At 46.5% G+C, this 20,205-nt stretch overlaps 1 protein-coding gene across 4 annotated transcripts in view; it reads right to left on the bottom strand.

Moving 5' to 3' along the window:
* The window catches only part of GDPD5 (glycerophosphodiester phosphodiesterase domain containing 5), a 152,092-nt gene that overhangs the window by 43,645 nt on the left and 88,242 nt on the right, over nucleotides 1-20,205 (bottom strand). For all 4 annotated transcript variants that reach the window (XM_048493778.1, XM_048493780.1, XM_048493779.1 and 1 more), the window contains exons 3-4: nucleotides 10,916-11,019; nucleotides 811-904 (exon numbers count right to left, since the gene is read on the bottom strand). In XM_048493778.1, the coding sequence (XP_048349735.1) occupies nucleotides 811-904; nucleotides 10,916-11,019 (198 nt within the window). The remainder of the gene's footprint in view (nucleotides 1-810; nucleotides 905-10,915; nucleotides 11,020-20,205) is intronic.

The raw sequence follows: 20,205 nt of genomic DNA, 5'->3' as shown, positions 1-20,205 counted from the left end.
TAATATAAGACACTGTCTTATTTTCAGGGAAACACGGTACAGGAGCTGACTGAGAAGCCAAGAGGACACCCCCAAGACCGAAGCCCTCGCTCAACCGGGAAAGAAAATTGCACTGTTACTGGGAGTGGAATTCCTTTCCCCAAAATCTACTAGAGAAAGTTGTTAGTTCCTCTTTCCCTACCAAAAATGAAAATCTTCTTTCGTTTCTCTTTGTATTTTTCTGTTATGTTGGGGTGGAAGCGGACAGATCCCATTTTCATAAATTAGTAACAAGCAATCAGGATATCCCAAACGTGCCCCATAGACCTCCCCTCTGATTGCCGGCATAACCCTGATCTAAAAGACACCAGCTCCCTTTTATTACGCACATCAGATGCCTTGGCACTTGTGGACTGAGGCACTGCCAAAGGGCTCTCAAAGTCCCTTTGCAACCGTTTCCCTTTGTCAAAGTGGTGTTAAGAAGAAGAAACCTATGCTATTCAGGCAAGGGAGGGATGCAGGGGTATCAAAGTGTTGTGCACCAGAGGGGCGGGGAAGATATCCCAAAGCCTCTACCTTGAGAGAGAGAGGCCTTTGCCTAAACTGGCTTAAGCCATGTTGGAGCAAACAGGCCAAGACTCTGTAGCTGACCCTCCTCTTCTGTTTGCCGAATAAAAACGCAGTCCCTGTTCAAAACACATTACCAGCCACAGCTATAAAAACCTCTCGAAATCCCTACAAAGGAGATTGCCTTCCCCTTTTCCAGAGAGCAAGTTGCGCTCCTATTTATTACCCACAATTTGGGAGGGTTTCCTTTCCTCCTCAACTTACCAACAAGAGTGTGACGTACGTTAAACCGGCCGTTGTCGACACCAAGATCGGAACAGACCAGTCACTCCAATATCCCGTTTTATTGTATAAAAACCTGAAGAGTAACAGAAAGAGAGATCAGATGCCAGCATTTTAAAAGCAAGTTTGCTCAACTGCGTTGGGTTTCAGTGGAGGCAGGGGAGCTTCTTTCCCTAGGCAAGTGAAACAGGAGTGGAGAAGGATACGAACCCAAAGCCTGTGCGCTTTGGCTGTCTCGGGACGGTGAGGGATCCTGGAGAGAGCCGTGTGCTTTTCGAGGTGACAGACCTCACAGGTGAGCATCAGCGGGATCCACAGGGACTTGCCCCCGGCATGCAATTTTCCAAATGTTGCTTGAGCGCTTTCAAGCCCCCCCCCCCCCCCCCCCCCGCCAGTTTCAAAAGAGATAGGCCGGGCTTTCTATTTCCGGAGGAGGTCAGGTCCAAACCTCGCACTCGAGGCTCAGACCCAAAGGGCTCCGCTCGAAACTAATTAAACAAAAACAGATCTGTCCCCTGTAAATTTAAAACAAACGTGGAAAGAAATTAACTTAAAGGGCACGGGGTTCGAATCCTCCCACACCGAAGGATGAACTTAAGAGCTACAAGATTGTGATTCTTCGGAAAGATCCATCCGTTTTTGCCTGTGTCGAAGACATAAACATGCCCGATATGGATGGCCAAGGCCAGTCCGATCTCACTGGATCGTGGAAGCTAAGTGGAGTTTGCTCTAGTTAATACTTGGATGGGAGACCACCATGAAAGGTCAGGGTTGTGAAGCAGCAACAGGCAATAGCAAACTCTGGCCCCTTCCGCACATACAGAATAATGCACTTTCAATCCACTTTCAATGCACTTTGAAAGGGCAATCCACTTTCAATGCACTTTGGAAGTGCACTTTGAAAGTGCGGAAGAGGCCTTAGTTGAACCGTTACAGTTTAAACTCTGACCATGGCACCGTTCGAACTATGCAGGGTGGACTCTATAACACTGAAGAAGAGGAGGACTTTGGGTTTATACCTTGCCTTTCTCTCCTGTAAGGAGACTCAAAGAGGCTTACAAACTCCTTTCCCTTCCTCTCCCCACAACAGACAATTCGTGAGGCAGGTGGGGCAGAGAGAGTTCTGAGAGGACTGTGACTAGCCCAATATCACCCAGCAGGTTTAATGTGCAGGAGCGAGGGAATCAAACCCAGTTCACCAGATACGAGTCTGCTGCTCAGGTGGAGGAGTGGGGAATCGAACCTGATTTTCCAGACTAGAGTTCACCTGCTTTTAACACCATGCTGGCCCTGAGACAGACCTATAGACAGCTGTTTCTTTAAGACAAGCAAGGACATTATATGAGCCACCCAAAGAATATCGCATACCCATGTAGGGATCTCTGCTCTTAGGGCTACAAACCCTGCAGGGTGTGTGGGGTGGTCAGGCACCCTGCAGAGCTGAAGGCCAAAAATAACTCTAACCCAAAATAAGAATGCCAGCCACGTACACGTACGGGCCCAAGGGGCCCAAGTAACGGAAGCGCCTCTGAGATCCCGTCCCTACAAATCAGTGCCGCAAACAGCACCTTGCTTGGAGCTAAAAAATGTCGAATTTGCATTTAAATAGAGTCACACTTGCTAATAAACCTCGGGAAAAGTGCCGCGTCAGGATCAAACCCAACCGCTCAGGAGCCCGTCGGGGGAATGCGGAGACCAGAAATGTAACGTCAGGCAGATTTATGAGGACAGCCGGAAGGCAGGAAGCAGCAAGCCGACGGAATGGGACGAGACGCCAACGTCGTCACAAGGAGGGTCACGGCACATCCTGGTGAGGTCGCAGGCGGGCCACGGGGGATGAACTCCCAATCCTGCTAACATAACCTCGTGCAAAGTAAGCCGGGCCGTTAGTTCACCTGCAAGCAGGTAAACCTTTGTCCTCCGGCCCAACCCTTTGCTCTCTGCGTAACAGAAGAACGGCTGTTTCTACCGGTGCCTTCGGTTTGAAAGACCTGAGCAAAAGTGTTAATGGCTCGTTCCGCACATGCAGAATAACGCACTTTCAAACTGCTTCCAATGCTCTTTGAAGCCGTGCAGAATGGCAAGATCCCCTTGCAAACAGTTGTGAAAGTGGTTTGAAAACGCATTATTTTGCGTGTGCGGAAGGGGCCAATGATGGGGAGTTTTGGAGTTCATTCATCTGGGCTCGCAGAAGCCGGCAGCGACTGGCAGCTCAAATCCGGGAGGGGGGCTGAATCTGCCCGTGGAGGTTGCGTGGGGCTGCGCCAGCAGATCTGCCCTCCCTGGGGCACTTACCCGAGCAGAGGGGCAAATCCGCTGGAAGGCAGCCACCACAGCCCTCCATAGCAGGAGACGTGGCACCGAGCGCCGCATCAGTGCTCCTACATCCCGTCCGCATTTGCCGGTGCAGTGGGGAGTGTTCCGGAGGTGTGGCCGGGGGTGGAGCCAATATTAGTTGGCTTCCACCTGGCTTTTGCCTTCCAGGTTGCTGGTGCTGGGGGTTTGAACTCATGCCACCCTTTTGGGTGGCATGAGCCCATCAAGCCCAAAAAAGGGCTTTTCGGCAGCATGGGGTTTTTTTTGTCTCCCCATGCTTTCCAGAAGCCCTCCTGGAGGCACCAGGGCAGTGCTGAAGAAGTCTTCTATCAGGGGCTCTGGATTGGGCTGTCAATGGCCCAGAATTATTATTTATGACTATTTATTTAACTTGTATGTTGCCTTTCCCCTCGTGGGCTTAGGGCAGCTTCAACACCTTTTAAACAATAAAGACATAGTCGAAGGCTTTCTCGGTCGGATTCAACTGGTTGCTGTGGGTTTTCCGGGCTGTGTGGCCATGCTCTGGTAGATCTTGTTCCTAACGTTTCGCCTGCATCTGTGGCTGGCATCTTCAGAGGTGTATCACTGAGGGAAGTCTGTTACGCACTGTGTCCAGTATGAACATAAAAACATAAGAAAGAGCCTGCTGGATCAGACCAGAGTCCATCTAGTCCAGCACTCTGCTACTCGTAGTGGCCCACCAGGTGCCTTTGGGAGTTCACGTGCAGGAGGTGAAAGCAAGGGCCTTCTGCTGCTGCTGCTGCTGCTCCCGAGCACCTGGTCTGCTAAGGCATTTGCAACCTCAGATCAAGAAGGATCAAGATTGGTAGCCATGGATCAACTTCTCCTCCATAAATCTGTCCAAGGCCCTTTTAAAGCACGTGTTTGATTTGTGTATTTTTTGCACCACTCTCCCCTCAAAGGTTCAGAGCAGCTCACAGTAGTAAATAACATATAAATTTTAATTAAACAAAAAATTAAAACATTCTAAAACAGTTATAGCAGTTAAAATCCAATCTGAACACAGCGCGTAACAGACTTCCCTCTGTGATACACCTCGGAAGATGCCAGCCACAAACGCAGGCGAAACGTTAGGAACAAGATCTACCAGACCACGGCCACGCAGCCCAAAAAACCCACAGCAACCAATAAAGACATAATTTACATTATAACTTTTCCATCAATGACTTGGATAATAACATTAATCAAATTTGCAGATGATACCAAATTAGGAGGGGTAGCTAATACTCTGGAGGACATTAGGAAGAACTTCCTGACTGTCAGGGCTGTTTTCGACAGTGAAATGCACTACCTCGGAGAATGGAGGAGTCTCCATCTTTGGAGGTTTTTGAACAGAGGCTGGATGAACATCTGTCGGGAGTCCTTTGATTGTGTATTCCTGCATTGCAGGAAGTTGGACGTGATGGCCCCTGGGGTCTCTTCCAACTCTATGATTCTACGACAATTTTAAAAACTCCGATGGCGACCAGCCCATTAACCTTAAATAGACTAAAATAGTAAGTCATAGAACATCTCAGATGTACAAAATACAATCGCGCAAACACACACAGAGAAAAAAAGCAGGGGGTAGAGGAAACAGAGGCCATTTGAATGATGGCAACCAATCAGGAGACCAAGTTTCCTCTTACAGGAGTTCATCCTGCGGAAGAGAAGAGAATATAGCTACAGGAGCCCTGTGGAAGAGAAGACATGAAATAGAATATAGCAACAGGCTCAGTCCCTGTGGATTTTGAAGGACAGATCACAAGATACTGGAAGAAAGTGAAGGATCTGAGCTACAAGCAGGTCGACAGCTTTCAGAAAACTACATTATGTGGGTGTTACTGGCCTACCTTGTAGGGCTGTTGTGCAGCCTGAAAGGTTGTGTGCAAGGTACTTTACAAATAATAACCTTATCAATGAGAAGAGCTTTGCATCACCACTTTTGAAAGATTTCAAACCCCAGTCCTGACTCTTTATTTTACACAAGCGTCAGATATCTCTGAGAATTTGCTGACTGTTCTGAGCCATTTCCTTTTCCTGCTGCAATTCCCCAACCCCCACCCCGTCCTCTGTTTGTTTTCAAGATGAATATGAGACAGGGATGAGCACAGCTAGAACTACAGCGATGTGGTGAAGCAAATCAGATGTGAAACAAGCTGAGCATGATGGGATGCGTTGTTTTCAAGGTGAGCAGCGGCAAAGGAAAGCTCTCTCTCTCTCTCTCTCTCTCTCTTTCCTCCTCTTACCACACAAGATTTTACCTTGAGCACAAAGCAGGCATTATACTCTGCAACGAACGCTGACGACATGAGAATTACGTCGAACAGGCAAAAAAAGAAACCTCAAAATGGTTTTGTTGCATTTTCCAAAGTTCAGGAAAAATAATGGATGCTTGCATTGAATAAAGTGTCTTTGGACCCCGCAATTTCACATAAGACAAGTAGTAATTAGCACACTCTAAAGTAGTGCCATTACATTTCCCTTCTTATTTGGGAATTTGTGCGTGCCTGGCCCTAGAACAACGTCAGGATATGTTTAGCCAAGAGACAGTGAATTTGTACGTACGCACCGCAACTTCGTACCCTTACTCAATACATTGCCGGGAAGAGCCTGTGTGTGGAATTTTTTTTTTTCCTTTTCGGCAAATTGTAACGTGGAAAGTTTGTTCTCCGGTACCACAATACGGGCCGCTCAAACACGTTACTAAAAGGATGTCAAGAGAAGGAAGGCAGCTGATCCATACATCGCTTGATCCCCAGAACGTCCAAGAGCAATCAACCGTCCCTGTGGCAGCAAACCAAAGTGAGAAAGAGATATAGGCACCAGGTGGGACCAGAGTGGGATCCAGCAGGTTCTCACAGGTTCCCGAGAGTAGGTTACTAATTATTTGTGTGTGCCGAGAGGGGGTTACTAATGGGTGATTTTGCCACATGATTTTTGCCTTAGTTATGCCCCTCCTCCGCTCCTCCGCAGTAGCGCGCAGAACTTGAAGCAGTCTAGCAGGAGGTGCACTGGCGTGCGTGGCAGCCTCCGCCTGTGTGCATTCGTTTCCCGCCCAAGGACCGGAGCAGCGGCTGCGTCCTTGCCACAGCCCCGCCCTCGGCATGCCCGGCCACGCCCCCGTCGTGCCCCGCCCAGTCCCATTGGCGCTACGCCACAGTTTGAATCCCACCACCATGGGAACCTGTTACTAAAATTTTTGGATCCCACCACTGCCCATAAAGTATTAAGTGGGCTGACCCTGTGAGCTGGAAATACTGTAGACCAGTTGGTGGTACTGCAGATAACTGCCAGAAAAGAGGAACCCCTTTGGGTTCTGGGCAGACTCTTGAGAGTGGGGTGCAAATTCAGAAAAAACAGCACGATGCCCAAGGTTCGATTCTCACTTTCTCCAGCCTTGAAGACCAAGGATGGCCTGTTTTGCTCCAATGCAGCACCGAGAAGCAAAACAGAGGCTCTCAAAAAGGGATGCCAAACAGACATCTACGTGCCAGCCAGCAGGCCGCCCGCTGCCGTCTGCAAGAGGCAGATGCTGTTTTTCCTTCCAGCGAGCTTCTCCAGTGGTCCTCCTACACGCCCCCCTCGCCCCCCCCCCCAACGTGCTATCAGCCAACACACCTGAAACACTCTTAAACGCCCAGGCTTAGAGGGAATTGACATTTCCCGTCTCCCCTGGGAGGAGTTCTGTGATAATTAAGGTTTGTGGCCCTGATGCTATTTCCTCCACAGTGCTTTTGATGCAGATTTCTGGTGCTATTTTTAATGCCGTGTTGTCTTTGTGCCCATCTGACGGGAGGATGAAGGAGACTCAAAGAAAGAGTGTGTGGGGGGGGGGGGGGAGAAAAAGAGTCTGGATAAAGTACCAAGTGATACGAAACCAGAAGTGGCCCCGATCTGGCAAGCCACCACATGACTAAGCCAGCCCACGGAAAACCGAACGGAATTCAAGCTCAGACTTTGGTGAGACTCCAAGGAGGAAGTTCCCAGATTGGGGGAAAGCAGCCGAAAACATTTTTCTACAGGATTCGGCAGACGGCTGCACTTCAAACTGAACGCTGAGATGTCTCATGACATCAGGTGGCCCCCAGGAACAGAAGGCTTCTTGTAGGGGACTGAGCTTACTATTTCCTGCTGTAAACTTCCGATCTCGATAATTTGAGAAGCAGGAGATAAAACAGGGATCTGTCAACGGGGATGCTCTAGGAAACCAGCAAATACCACAAAATTGGAGGGGGGCAGGGTTGCAAAACATCATATTCATCAGCCCACTACAGGTGACCTTATAGAATCATACAGTTGGAAGGGGCTATACAGGCTATCTAGTCCAACCCCTGCTCCATGCAATATTGGCCTAAATGCCAATACTGAACTAAATGCCAGAGTGTTTAGGGGTACGAGTAAAAAAATTATGCAAATGTCTTTGTCGGCCTATTTTGTTTTATTGTTTTTTGTTTGGGTTAGTTTGTATAATTAATGGCATTTTAATTGTAAAGGTGATTAATTTGTAGTTCTTTATGCTTAGAGGGTTTTTGAAATTATTATTATTACCATTGTTTTTGCTTGCTTTGTGTACGAATGCACCTGTGTATTTTTGTTTGTTTTGTCTTATTTTAACTAAATAAAGCATTATTTTTTTAAAATAAAAATAAAAAAATGGTTTTGCTAACATGGTGGTACAATTTTAGAGAAATGGGTTGCCAAGGAGTACACGTTTGAAAAAAATAATTTATCTGGGGCTATTTAGAGTAAGAAGGCCAGCTTGGAACGATCGGCAAATTTGGCCCTCTGTCTTAAAATGGGGTTTATATATTTCGCTTGAATTTCATGGTGATTTGAGCAACAGAAAAAACTTCGCTGTACAGTTTGGGGGCAATGCAGATTACAGGGGCAGAGTGTTTCTAAATAAGCGACAATTTGGAATCTTCCACAGAGGAGAGCAGATGGCAAAGCATTGAATCTGTGGTGTCTTCATTTTTTATATAGAGGTCAACGGTGTGGGGGGGGGGGGGCAGCGAGAGAGTGAGAGAGAGAGTCGACAGCAACATATAATCTCTGCAGCACACCTGGCAGCCTCTACTCGCAAGAAAGCCCACAACTCTGACGGCTCCCGGAGGAGATCAAAACGAGGGATTTGCCCCAAAAAACAGCTGAACCCTAACCCTTTCGGTCTGGGCTGTGGGCATCTTGGAAGGCTTTGGTTACCCACTGCTGGAAAGAGGGTGGTGAACGAGACGGCCTTTTGTTCTTGACCCCCGCAGGACTCTGATGATACGTATCAGACAAATGGAAAAACATCTGCATTGCGTGCAGGAAGTCCCAGGTTCAATTCCAAGCACCCCCACTTACAGGACTCAGGCGGTAGGTGATTTTAAAGACCTCATCCCTTGAGTCCCGATATATTTTGCGCTCCCAGTCCCAGTTTCTATTTCGTCCTTCTGTTTAGGCACTGAGGATTTTTTAAAAAATAAAATGCTATTTCCTGCTGTAAACTTCCGATCTCGATAATTTGAGAAGCAGGAGATAAAACAGGGATCTGTCAACGGGGATGCAAGCCCAGCTGCAAACTCAGCTCCTTCAGATTTAGGGCACATCCCCGGGTCTCTCTGACTGAGGACTGATCCATCATGACAGTAGGTTATTGCTTACATATGGCCCCAAATCCTACAGCTGCTTCCTGTCCATCTCTAGTTGCCAACCTCCAGGAAGCGCCTGAAGATCTCCGGCTGTTACAATTCCCCCGGCGAACATGGCTGCTTTGGAGAATGGATTCTATGGTTTTATATCCTCCCCTCCTCAACATATATTATTGCTGCTGCTGTGTTTTATGGTTATAAATTTGTAAATTGTTTTAAATTACCTTAAGTTTTTATGTGTAAAATGTTGTTTTTAGCCTGCTGTGTTTAAGGTTATTATGTATTGTTGTTGCAGGCCTGCTGTACGCCGCCCAGAGCCCTTTGGGGATGGGCGGTTTAAAATCTAATATATAAATAAATAAACACTCCCCTCCCCAGGATCCACTTGCTCAGTGTTGATGAGGCATTGAAATACCTAATCGCAGAGAACTACTACTGTACCTAGTGGTCACAGCATTCTACTCAGGGAGAGCTCACGAAAACATCTCACTATTGCCAATGTCATTTTAGAATGCCTCATTCTGGATATTTTTGCCCTCCTAAAGAAGGTGTACAGCTATTGTACCCATTAACTGAGTCCTTCATGTATGCCGACAATAGAGGACTGTATCTTTCAATTCAATCTGCGTTTCACTACGCAGCAAAACAAAGAGAACTCATAGATTATAATTCTTCCCACGCATACAGTTGTATTTTCTGTATAGGGGTATTGTTAGTGGTTTGTATTTTTGTAACTTTCTGCATTTATGTACGTTCGTAGCTGTTTTAGACAACAGACAATAGTGCACGTTTTCACTTAGTAAATTAGTAGTATCGAAATATTGAAGTATTAGTAGTATCAAAGTTTGTGTTCTTAAGCAGAAGACTGATGGTGTTTTTTGTTTATTGTTAGTTGACCTTAGGGTAGTCTCAGTTTTTCAGAACTCTCTCAGCCCCACCTACCTCACAAGGGTCCCTTCCGCATTGTCGGAGTCGACCTTAGATTGACTTGAGTCTGACCCGAGTCCTCTGCACAGACGTAGCATCGGACTCATGTCTGACTCGACTCACCTCCCTCTCGCCATTGAATTTCTGAGCTCTACTGGGAGTTGAGTCGACTGGCGGACTCGGGTTGCGCTCGAGCCCAAGCCGACGGAGTGCGGAATCTCCGTCACTCGACTCTGCCATGTAGCCAATCACAGTTAAGTATTTCGCCCATGCGCAGAAGGGGAGACTCGTGGTGGCGCGAAAAGCTTTGGGCATGCGCAGAACGGGGGACTCAGCAACCAATCGGAACGCAGCTCAGGGAGGTGGTCCCGCCCTCTGAGCTCGGCTCCGGAGACACGAGTCGGCTGCTGTGCAGAGGAACGGGAGGACTCGAGTTGAGGTACGACTCCGCCGACACGAGTCGAACCTGAGTCGCCTCGTGTGTCCGGAAGGGGCCAAGATGTGCGTCGTGGAGCGGGGAAGGAAAGACAGTCATAAGCCCCTTTCGAGACTCCTTAAAGATACAAAAAAGCAGACTATGAAAACCAACTCTTCTTTTTTAAAAGCAGGCAGAGGCAGGTCGGGCATTTGACCTGCACAGCTTCTGATTCAGCACTTGAGATTTCTTTGGCTCTGCAGATTTTTAAATGCTTTGCTTTGGTAGCAGTTGCCTCCCTTAGCACAAGAACCTTTACTTCGTGACTGGAGGCAAGCTGTGGCAGCCATTTTGTTGTTCCACCTCCTACGGCAGCCATTTTCTGGCTGTGCCTACCATGCTGTATCAGAATCCCAAGGGTGCCCACAGGCTCAGAACGGCTGGAAACCCCTGATATAGTCAGAATTTTTAAAGGGCGACACAGAGGTCGAAGCCCCACTACCGTCTTAGCCAGGTTTCAGAACACAAACGACCTCAAACCTGGTTAGTTTGTGTTCTGAAAGCTGGCTAAGACGGTAGTGGGGATTCGACCGGGGAGGTCGTCCCTCAAACCTGGTTAGTTGGTGTTCTGAAACCTGGCTAAGACGGTAGTGGGGATTCGACCGGGGAGGTCGTCCCTCAAACCTGGTTAGTTTCTGTTCTGAAACCTGGCTAAGACGGTAGTGGGGATTCGACCAGAGACAGACACACACACACACACACACACGGCTTACAAACATTTCCCACTGCTTACCAGTTGATTTCATTGTAGTCATTGTGAACTTCCCACCAGAAATAAAACCACATAAGCGTCAGGAAGAAAGTGAAGGTGAGGATGAAGAACCAGAGGCGTTCCCACTGTGGAGACAAGAGAAAAAAAAATGTTTTTTTATTTTTTAAAAAATAATCTAGGTAAGATACCAGAGGGTAATTCTTGTGCGTGTCTAAAGTATCATCAAGTCTCAGCTAACATGTGGTGGAGAACGCAGCAAGGAGTTTTCAAGGCAAGTGAGGTTGGTTTGCTGTTGTCTTCCTCTGCAGAGCCTTCCTTGGTGGTCCCTCACCCAAGTACTGACCCTGCTTCGTTTCCGAGATCTGAGAAGCAGAGGTGGGTTTGCTGTTGCCTTCCTCTGCAGAGCCTTCCTTGGTGGTCTCTCATCCAAATATTGTCCCTACTTAGCTTCTGAGATCTGAGAAGCAGAGGTGGGTTTGCCATTCCCTTCCTCTGCAGAGCCTTCCTTGGTGGTCTCTCATCCAAATATTGTCCCTACTTAGCTTCTGAGATCTGAGAAGCAGAGGTGGATTTGCCATTCCCTTCCTCTGCAGAGCCTTCCTTGGTGGTCTCTCATCCAAGTATCAACCCTACTTAACTTTCGAGATCTGATAAGTTCAGGCTATACCATCCCTCTTTCCTTTCCTGGGTAATTTTGAAAGATGATAAACTGCTCTGTGTAACTTATCATTTCCGAATACAAGGGAGATTTCTTTTTAGGAATGTGCTTATTTATACATACAGTTGTCTCATGAACTTTTTTATTATGGCTGGTATCATTGAAATATTTAGATGTCTTTTACTGAATGGTTACTTTTTTGTAATTTTTTATTTTTCATAAACGCACAACAATTAAAGAAACAAAAGAATAAGCACTGCAAATGAAACCTTGCTTAATTATAATTCTAAATAAAAACTTGAAGAAAGAGCCAGTAAAGTTACACAAACGGTACCTAAAAGGGTATCCAATACTCAATTGATATTTAATTCCAGTTACTATTATAGTCTAATTTTCCCCCAAAAAATTATAAAATCTAAATTATAAAACTACAAAGAATCTACAGACCCACTAAGAAAATTCAACAAATACTACGTTCAGCAAAGGATAAGAGGAGTCCTCTAGCTACTGCAGGAGTGTACCGCATACCATGTAGCTGTGGACAAGTCTACATAGGAACCACCAAACGCAGCGCTCAGACACGAATTAAAGAACACGAAAGGCACTGCAGACTATTTCAGCCAGAAAAATCAGCAATAGCAGAACACTTGATAAACCAGCCTGGACACAGAATATTATTTGAAAACACAGAAATTCTGGACCACTCTGACAACCACTACGTCAGACTACACAGAGAAGCCATTGAAATTCACAAGCACATGGACAATTTCAACAGGAAGGAAGAAACCATGAAAATGAACAGAATTTGGCTGCCAGTGTTGAAAAACTCTAGAATCAAGATAGTGACTGATCAGCTCCACACAAACACAGGACAACTATAGACTATAGCACTCAAAGGGAACAAAGACCAGGATACTTCTATTCAGATCCATTCACCTATTGACCTTGCTATCTTCATTGTTACTCCCAGGCTACAGACTTCTTTGTGACTCACATGCCAGGCTACTCTATTCAGAGGGCCTCACCTTTTGACCTCACAGTATATATACTCCACTTGCTTTCCATTCCTACCATCAGATCCTCTGAAGATGCCAGCCACAGATGCAGGCGAAACATCAGGAGAGAATACTGCTAGAACACGGCCATACAGCCCGGAAACCACACAGCACCCCAATTATAAAATCTATCAAGCTATGAGCTTTTTCTGCTCTTCTACACACATATCACAATACTAACAGTACATGTACTAATAATTATATATACCGATATGTTGCATTTCACTGTTTCTTTAATTTATGAATAATACGAGAAGACCATTTTCCATTTATCTTGGAATTCACAATTATTTTTTAATGTTTTACTGTAAACTGCTCCAACACCATGCATGAGAACATGCGGCATAAAAATGAAACAAACAAATATCAGGTTAAAAAAAAAACCCTAGCCTCCTTGACAATCTAGATTTCTATGTGCAGAGAAGCTATTTTGTACAGAGAAACACCGCGCGAAACTCCCACACATGCACATTCCAGTGGTCTGGAAGTCCGATCTCAGATTAATAACATAAGAACATAAGAACATAAGAACTAGCCTGCTGGATCAGAGCAGAGTCCATCTAGTCCAGCTCTCTGCTCCTCGCAGTGGCCCACCAGGTGCCTTTGGGAGCTCACGTGCAGGAGGTGAAAGCAATGGCCTTCTGCTGCTGCTGCTCCCGAGCACCTGGGCTCATTCCACACATGCAGAATAATGCACTTTCAAACTGCTTTCAGTGCTCTTTGAAGCTGTGCGGAATGGCAAAATCGACTTGCAAACAGTTGTGAAAGTGGTTTGAAAACGCATTATTTTGCATGTGCGGAAGGGGCTGCTAAGGTCTGCTAAGGCATTTGCAATCTGAGATCAAAGAGGATCAAGATGGGTAGCCATAGATCAACTTCTCCTCCATAAATCTGTCCAAGCCCTTTTTAAAGATATCCAGGTTAGTGGCCATCACCACCTCCTGCGGCAGCATATTCCAAACACCAATCACCCGTTGCGTGAAGAAGTGTTTCCTTTTATTAGTCCTAATTCTTCCCCCCCGCCATTTTCAATGAATGCCCCCTGGTTCTAGTATTGTGAGAGAGAAAAATTTCTCTCTGTCAACGTTTTCTACCCCATGCATAATTTTATAGACTTCAATCATATCCCCCCTCAGACGTGTCCTCTCCAAACTAAAGAGCCCCAAACGCTGCAGCCTCTCCTCATAGGGAAGGTGCTCCAGTCCCTCAATCATCCTCGTTGCCCTTCTCTGCACCTTTTCTATCTCTTCGATATCCTTTTTGAGACATGGCGACCAGAACTGAACACAGGACTCCAAGTGCAGTCGCACTACGGCTTTATATAAGGGCATGACAATCCTTTGCAGTTTGCTGTCTTGGTGAGAACTAACCTCTCTCATGGAATGGCAGTTTTGTAAGGAACAAACACACACCAAGACGGCAGCATTTAAGTATCTGACTAAGGATTTTTTTCCCCTTGATTTATGCTGAATTATGGCTATGAAGCCATAATTAGTGCGCAGAGCAAACAAAACGTACCTGGTCACTTCCACATCAGACAAAACGAGCCAAGAGTTACTGCTGCAAGGTGACTCCAGCAATCATTAGACCCGGACAGTGAACCAAATATGAAGACCGTCAAGCAGTGGGCCGGGATGCAAGCCCCTTATCCAGCATGAAATGGTGAGGCTGTGGGAGATGGGTACAACCAAATCAAGCTGCTACATACTGAGTCAGACTCTTGGCCCGTCGAGGTCAGTATTGCCTACTCACACTGGCAGCCGCTCTCCAAGGTCCCAGGTGGAGGGTCTTTCACATCACCTACAACCAGTGGTGGGATCCAAAAATTTTAGTAACAGGTTCCCATGGTGGTGGGATTCAAACAGTGGCATAGCGCCAATGGGGCTGGGCGGGGCACAACGGGGGCGTGGCTGGGCATTCCGGGGGCGGGGCATTCATAATTTCTCTGTTACTGTAAAAAACTCTTACTGTGAAAAAAAAAAGTTCCTAATTTCCAGCTGGTATCTTTCTGCCCATAATTTAAACTCATTATAGCAAGTCCTATCATCTACTGCCGACAGAAACAACTACTGCTCATCTAATTGACTGCCTGTCAAATACTTAATACTTTCAAATACTTAATTTTTGTTTCACAAAGTGCAAGAAGGAGACTTTCCTTAAACAAGGAACTTTACTGTGATTTCTAAAACATGTTTTCTAAACAGCCCAACAGGGAGAATGAACCCGTTTTCTACCTTCGCTAACCAGCCACATAGGAAACAACAGGACTTTATGATTTTTGGACCGAATGGGATTTCTAACGGAAAAGCAGACCCGATTAGTAACCCCCTCTCGGCACACACAAATAAGGAGTAACCCACTCTCGGGAACTGGTGAGAACCTGCTGGATCCCACCTCTGCCTACAACCTGGTCCTTTCAACTGGAGATGCCAGGGATGGAACCTGGGACCTTCCGTATGCCAAGCAGACGCTCTCCCGTTGAGCCACAGCCCCTCTCCGTGTCTCTCCAGGGTCTCAGGAAGAGGTCTCTCCTACCACCTATTGCCAGGTCCTTTCAACTGGAGATGCCGGGGATTGAACCTGGGACCTTCCGTATGCCATACAGATATTCTGCCACAATTTCTCCACAATGTATCCTCACCATTTATTCACATTCGTGTTCATGCCCACCTCCCTTGATAGTTCAGGGCAGCTTTCATTTGGAGAGGAGAACATTGGTGAGGAGCAATAAGAACATAAGAACTAGCCTGCTGGATCAGACCAGAGTCCATCTAGTCCAGCACTCTGCTCCTCGTAGTGGCCCACCAAGTGACTTTGGGAGCTCACGTGCAGGAGATGAAAGCAAGGGCCTTCTGCTGCTGCTGCTGCTCCTGAGCACCTGGTCTGCTAAGGCATTTGCAATCTGAGATCAAGGAGGATATTTTTCAAAGAACATGGCAAGCTATATGGTGATGTAGAAGAAGGAATGCCCAGCCCTGGATAAGCCAGGCTAACCGGATCTTGACAGATCTCAGAACCAAACCTGGGTCAGTGCTGTCTGGAAGGAGAAGGTGACGACAACTCTTCTAGAGTACTAACAGAGCAATAAGAAGAGTAGTAGTAGTAGTAGTAGTTTGGATTTATACCTCGCCTTTCTCTCCTGTAAGGAGACTCAAGGTGACCTACAAACTCCTTTCCCTTCCTCCTTTCCCTTCCTCTTCCCACAACCTTGTGGGGTAGGTGGGGCTGAGAGAGTTCTGAGAGAACCGTGACTGTTCCAAGGTCATCCGGCAGGCTTCATGTGTAGGAGACGGGAATCAAATCCGGTTCGTCAGACAAGAGCCCACGATTGATGTTTGGAAATAGTGCTGAGGATCGAACCCGGGGCCTTCTACATCCCAAGATGTTCTATCACTGAGCAACAGTCCCTCTCCATAGCTCTCCAGGGTATCAGAAAAGATTCAACTGTGTATAGATGTAGATGAATGATGGTTACAGCTGTAGTTAATTTTGGGGTTATTAGATTGTGGGGTGTTGGAAAGTAGAGTTTAGTTAGTGGATTAATTTTACATTGTGATAGAAATAAGAACTTCCGAGGGTGCTGCTAGACCAGTGAGGTGGGCGAACCTATGGCGCGGGTGCCAGAGGGTGGCACTCAGGAGCCCTCCTCTGTGGAGCACACTGCATAGAGCAAGAGCCCCCCCCCCCCCCCGCCAGCACACACACATCTAAGGCTTGGCCTGAGCCACTGGAGCTGGATTTATTAGCATTAAAACCAAAGACCTAGTTTGGGGGGGAAGCAGTGTATAGGTAACCCAATGTTAAGCCCCACTTGATGTTTTCATGCGAGAAAAAGAACTAAAGCACTCCATCCTTTACCTGGGAGTAAAGCTCCATTTGCTGGTAATGGGGCTTGCTTCTGCGTAAACCCTTCTAGGGTCATGATTCACCTGTTCAAAGAGTTGCATGGTTGCTTCAAAGTAAAGCCAACGACTACCACCAAACTTACTCCTGAGTAACGCACACCTCGGAGTCCACTGTTTTTTCTAAACTAAAACCTCAGTATTCAGGTTAAATTGCTGTGTTGGCACTTTGTGATAAATAAGTGGGTTTTGGGTTGCAATTTGGGCACTCAGTCTCAAAAAGGTTCGCCATCACTGCTGTAGACTGAGTTAATATTTATGCACTAAATTGTATTTTTTAGTAAGGTAGGTAGGTAGGTAGGTAGGTAGGTAGGGAGGGAGGGAGGGAGGGAGGGAGGGAGGGAGGGAGGGAGGGAGGGAGGGAGGAAGGAAGGAAGGAAGGAAGGGAGGAAGGAAGGAAGGAAGGAAGGAAGGAAGGAAGGGAGGGAGGGAGGGAGGGAGGGAGGGAGGGAGGGAGGAAGGAAGGAAGGAAGGAAGGAAGGAAGGAAGGAAGGAAGGAAGGAAGGAAGGAAGGAAGGAAGGAAGGAAGGAAGGAAGGAAGGAAGGAAGGAAGGAAGGAAGGAAGGAAGGAAGGAAGGAAGGAAGGAAGGAAGGATTGTTATAGTTAGGTTGTTTCTTGGACTATGCAATTGTTAGGAAGTTGCCATCCATCTTTCTATATTATATCACGTTAAATAAGAGCCTGTTTAGTTTTGGTTGGTTATGATTTATCTGCTATGAGATGGTGTTTATTGTGAATTTAGGTTGCTGCGATATTTGCTGCTAGGATATTATATTGACATTACTACTGTATCATTGTTATTGTTGCTATGAAATTTTGTGCTACGCTGGATATTGCTATTGTATTACTGTTATATTGTTATGGAATGCTATGCTATTGTGCTATGTTATTGTTGTTATGAAATATTATGTCAATCTCTGCTGATGCGGTTATAGCTCATTAACCAGTTATTAGTCTGTTTACCTGATATAGAATTGTTAAGTATTTGTTGAATTGTTGGCCCATTGTGGGGCTAGTGTAATTGGTTCTGAAACTTTGCTACTGTATTATTAGTCCTATTGTATTATTATGTTATTATTTATTATGTTGTGCACCGCCCTGAGCCTTCCAGGGGAAGGGCGGTATATAAATTAAATATCTACTCTAATACGTCAATGTAAACCAACATCAACATGGCTAAGCAGTCCTGCCATGAAACTGGACAGGCCAGGGATTGAACCTGGGACCTTCTGGGTGCCAAGCAGATACTCTAGGGCTCAGCCACACCCCTTCTCCATGGCTCTCCAGGGAATCACAGAGTTGGAAGAATCACAGAGTTGGAAGAGACCCCAAGGGCCATCAAGTCCTATCCTCTGCCATGCAGGAACACATAATCAGAGAACTCCTGACATATGTTCATCCAGCCTCTGTTTAAAAACCTCCAAAGAAGGAGACTCCACCACATTCCACGGCAGTGAATTCCACTGTCCAACAGCCCTGGCAGTCAGGAGATTTTTCCTGATGTTCAGGTAGAATCTCTTTTCCTTCACTTTGAACCCATCACTCCTGGTCTTGGTCTCTGGAGCAGCAGAAAACAAGATTGCTCCCTTACCAACATGACATCCCTTAAAATAAACAAACATGGCTATCATGTCACCTCTGAACCTTCTCTTCAACAAACTAAACATACCCAGTTCCCTAAGTCTCTCTTTGTAGGGCGTGGACTCCAGACCTTTTACCATTTTTGTTGCTCTCCTCTGGACCCATTCCAGCTTGTCAAAGTCCTTCTTGAATTGCGGTGTCCAGAACTGTACACAATATCCCAGGTGAGGTAACCAATGCAGAACAGACCGGTACAATTATATCCCTCGATCTAGACCAGTGGTGGTGAACCTATGGCACTCCAGATGTTCATGCACTCCAATTCCCATCAGTCCCTGCCAGCATGGCCAATTGGCCATGCTGGCAGGAGACTTGATGGCTATCCTAGTCTCAAGGTGCCATATGAATCTAGACACTCCATGAACATCTGGAGTGCCCTATTGATTCAGTCTCATGCTGAGGTCTTTCATGTCACCTACTGCCTGGTCCTTTTAACTGGAGATGTCAACCTGAGAGCTTCTGCATTCCAAGCAAACACTCTACCACCCAGGCACACACCTGCAATAGCTTTCTAGGGTCTTGATCGGAGGTCTTTCACTTCATCTGCCACCTGAGTCCTCTGCACACGGAATCCTTCAGTGCAAGGTTACGGAAACAACCCTTAATCTAATGCACTTGGAAAGAGAGAGCCGTGGGCTGCATCCCAAATGAGCAAGAGGGCTATTTTGATCAATAACCCAAGGAAGGGATTCCCAGGAGAGACCATTAGCATTTGGCATCTACATGCAAGAATCTCATTTAGCTTGTTTGGAGGGGGGGGGGGGGGGATGCCATCCCATCCATCTTTCTGCTAGACAGCTCTGATGGAAGGCCATCGGGAGGGAGCCCCCATTGGCTGGCCGCTCCGGAACCGAGACTGTATTGGCTGTATTTTAGACAGAAATTGGACATCTTCATCTCCGGAAGCAACCGCAGAGGGACAGGGCTTTTTTTAAAAAAAGCAGACGCAGCTAATGGAAGGCCTGATCTATGTGCCTCGAGGGCTGGATATTACACAGGCCCGGAGCTGAGAATTTATTCCATTCAATTTGCAACCCGGGAGCCATACATCTGGGGATGATAGCAGCACGGCAGCTTTATGGCTTCATAAAACTTGCCAGCTAGGTGCAGTCCCGGCCTCCTGATCTTGGAAGTGATACGGTCCCTATCTAGCCCCTGGTTTTCTTTTCAGCCATCTTGCCCCCAGGATTTTGCAAGATGGATAAACGGGCTGTCGTAGCTCCCGAATGGTTCTGAGCCCAGGATCAGGTGAGAGAGCAGTTCTGACTGCCAGAGAACCCTCATTCTACTATAAACAGTGAATTATTATTATTGTAGATTTCACAGCTGCCAGATCTTTAGCTGGTTGTTGGCGTTCATTACAATTCGAGCCTCACCCAGAGGCCTAGGAAGTTGTAATGTATCGGCGTAACATTCGTGCGGATCCCAGCAGGGCTGCCTTCTGAATTTGACAGATGTTAATTTTGTCGAATCTCGAAGATGTTTCAAGTTATGCTTTGCCCTAGTGTTTTCTGGGATGGTGCCCAGCGTGCCGATTACCACTGGGATGACCTCAGCTGGTTTGTGCCATAGACGCCGAAGCTCGATTTTCAAAATCCAGCTGCAAAATGTCCAGGTATTTATAAGCGGCCTCTTGGTTGCACTTGATGAGTTGGCCATCAGGCATTTCAATCCCATCACTCTCGGTGATCTTGCCCCTCTTTATTGCCACAGTAGCGCACTTTTCCAGGCCAAACTCCATCGAAATGTCTGTGCTGAATATTCGGACTGTGTTTACTAGTGACTGGATTTCTGTGTCTGATTTCCCATGCAGCTTCAAATCATCCATGTACAGCAAATGTGAATTTTTTTTCTGAGCCTTTGGCCATTTGATAGCCCAACTTTGTTTTCTTTAACATTACTGCTAGTGGGATCATGGCAATGATAAACAGTAAAGGTGACAGTGAGTCACCTTGGAAAATTCCTCGCTTAATGTTGACTGCTCCAAAGTTTTCATTTCCGACTGTTGTTGTTGATGTTGTTGTTGTTGTTGTTGATGATGATGATGATGATGA

Source organism: Sphaerodactylus townsendi, linkage group LG04, assembly GCF_021028975.2.
Source record: "Sphaerodactylus townsendi isolate TG3544 linkage group LG04, MPM_Stown_v2.3, whole genome shotgun sequence".
Taxonomy (NCBI): domain Eukaryota; kingdom Metazoa; phylum Chordata; class Lepidosauria; order Squamata; family Sphaerodactylidae; genus Sphaerodactylus; species Sphaerodactylus townsendi.
The sequence above is the reverse complement of the archived record's forward strand: the minus strand, read 5'-3'. Positions and strand labels throughout refer to the sequence as shown.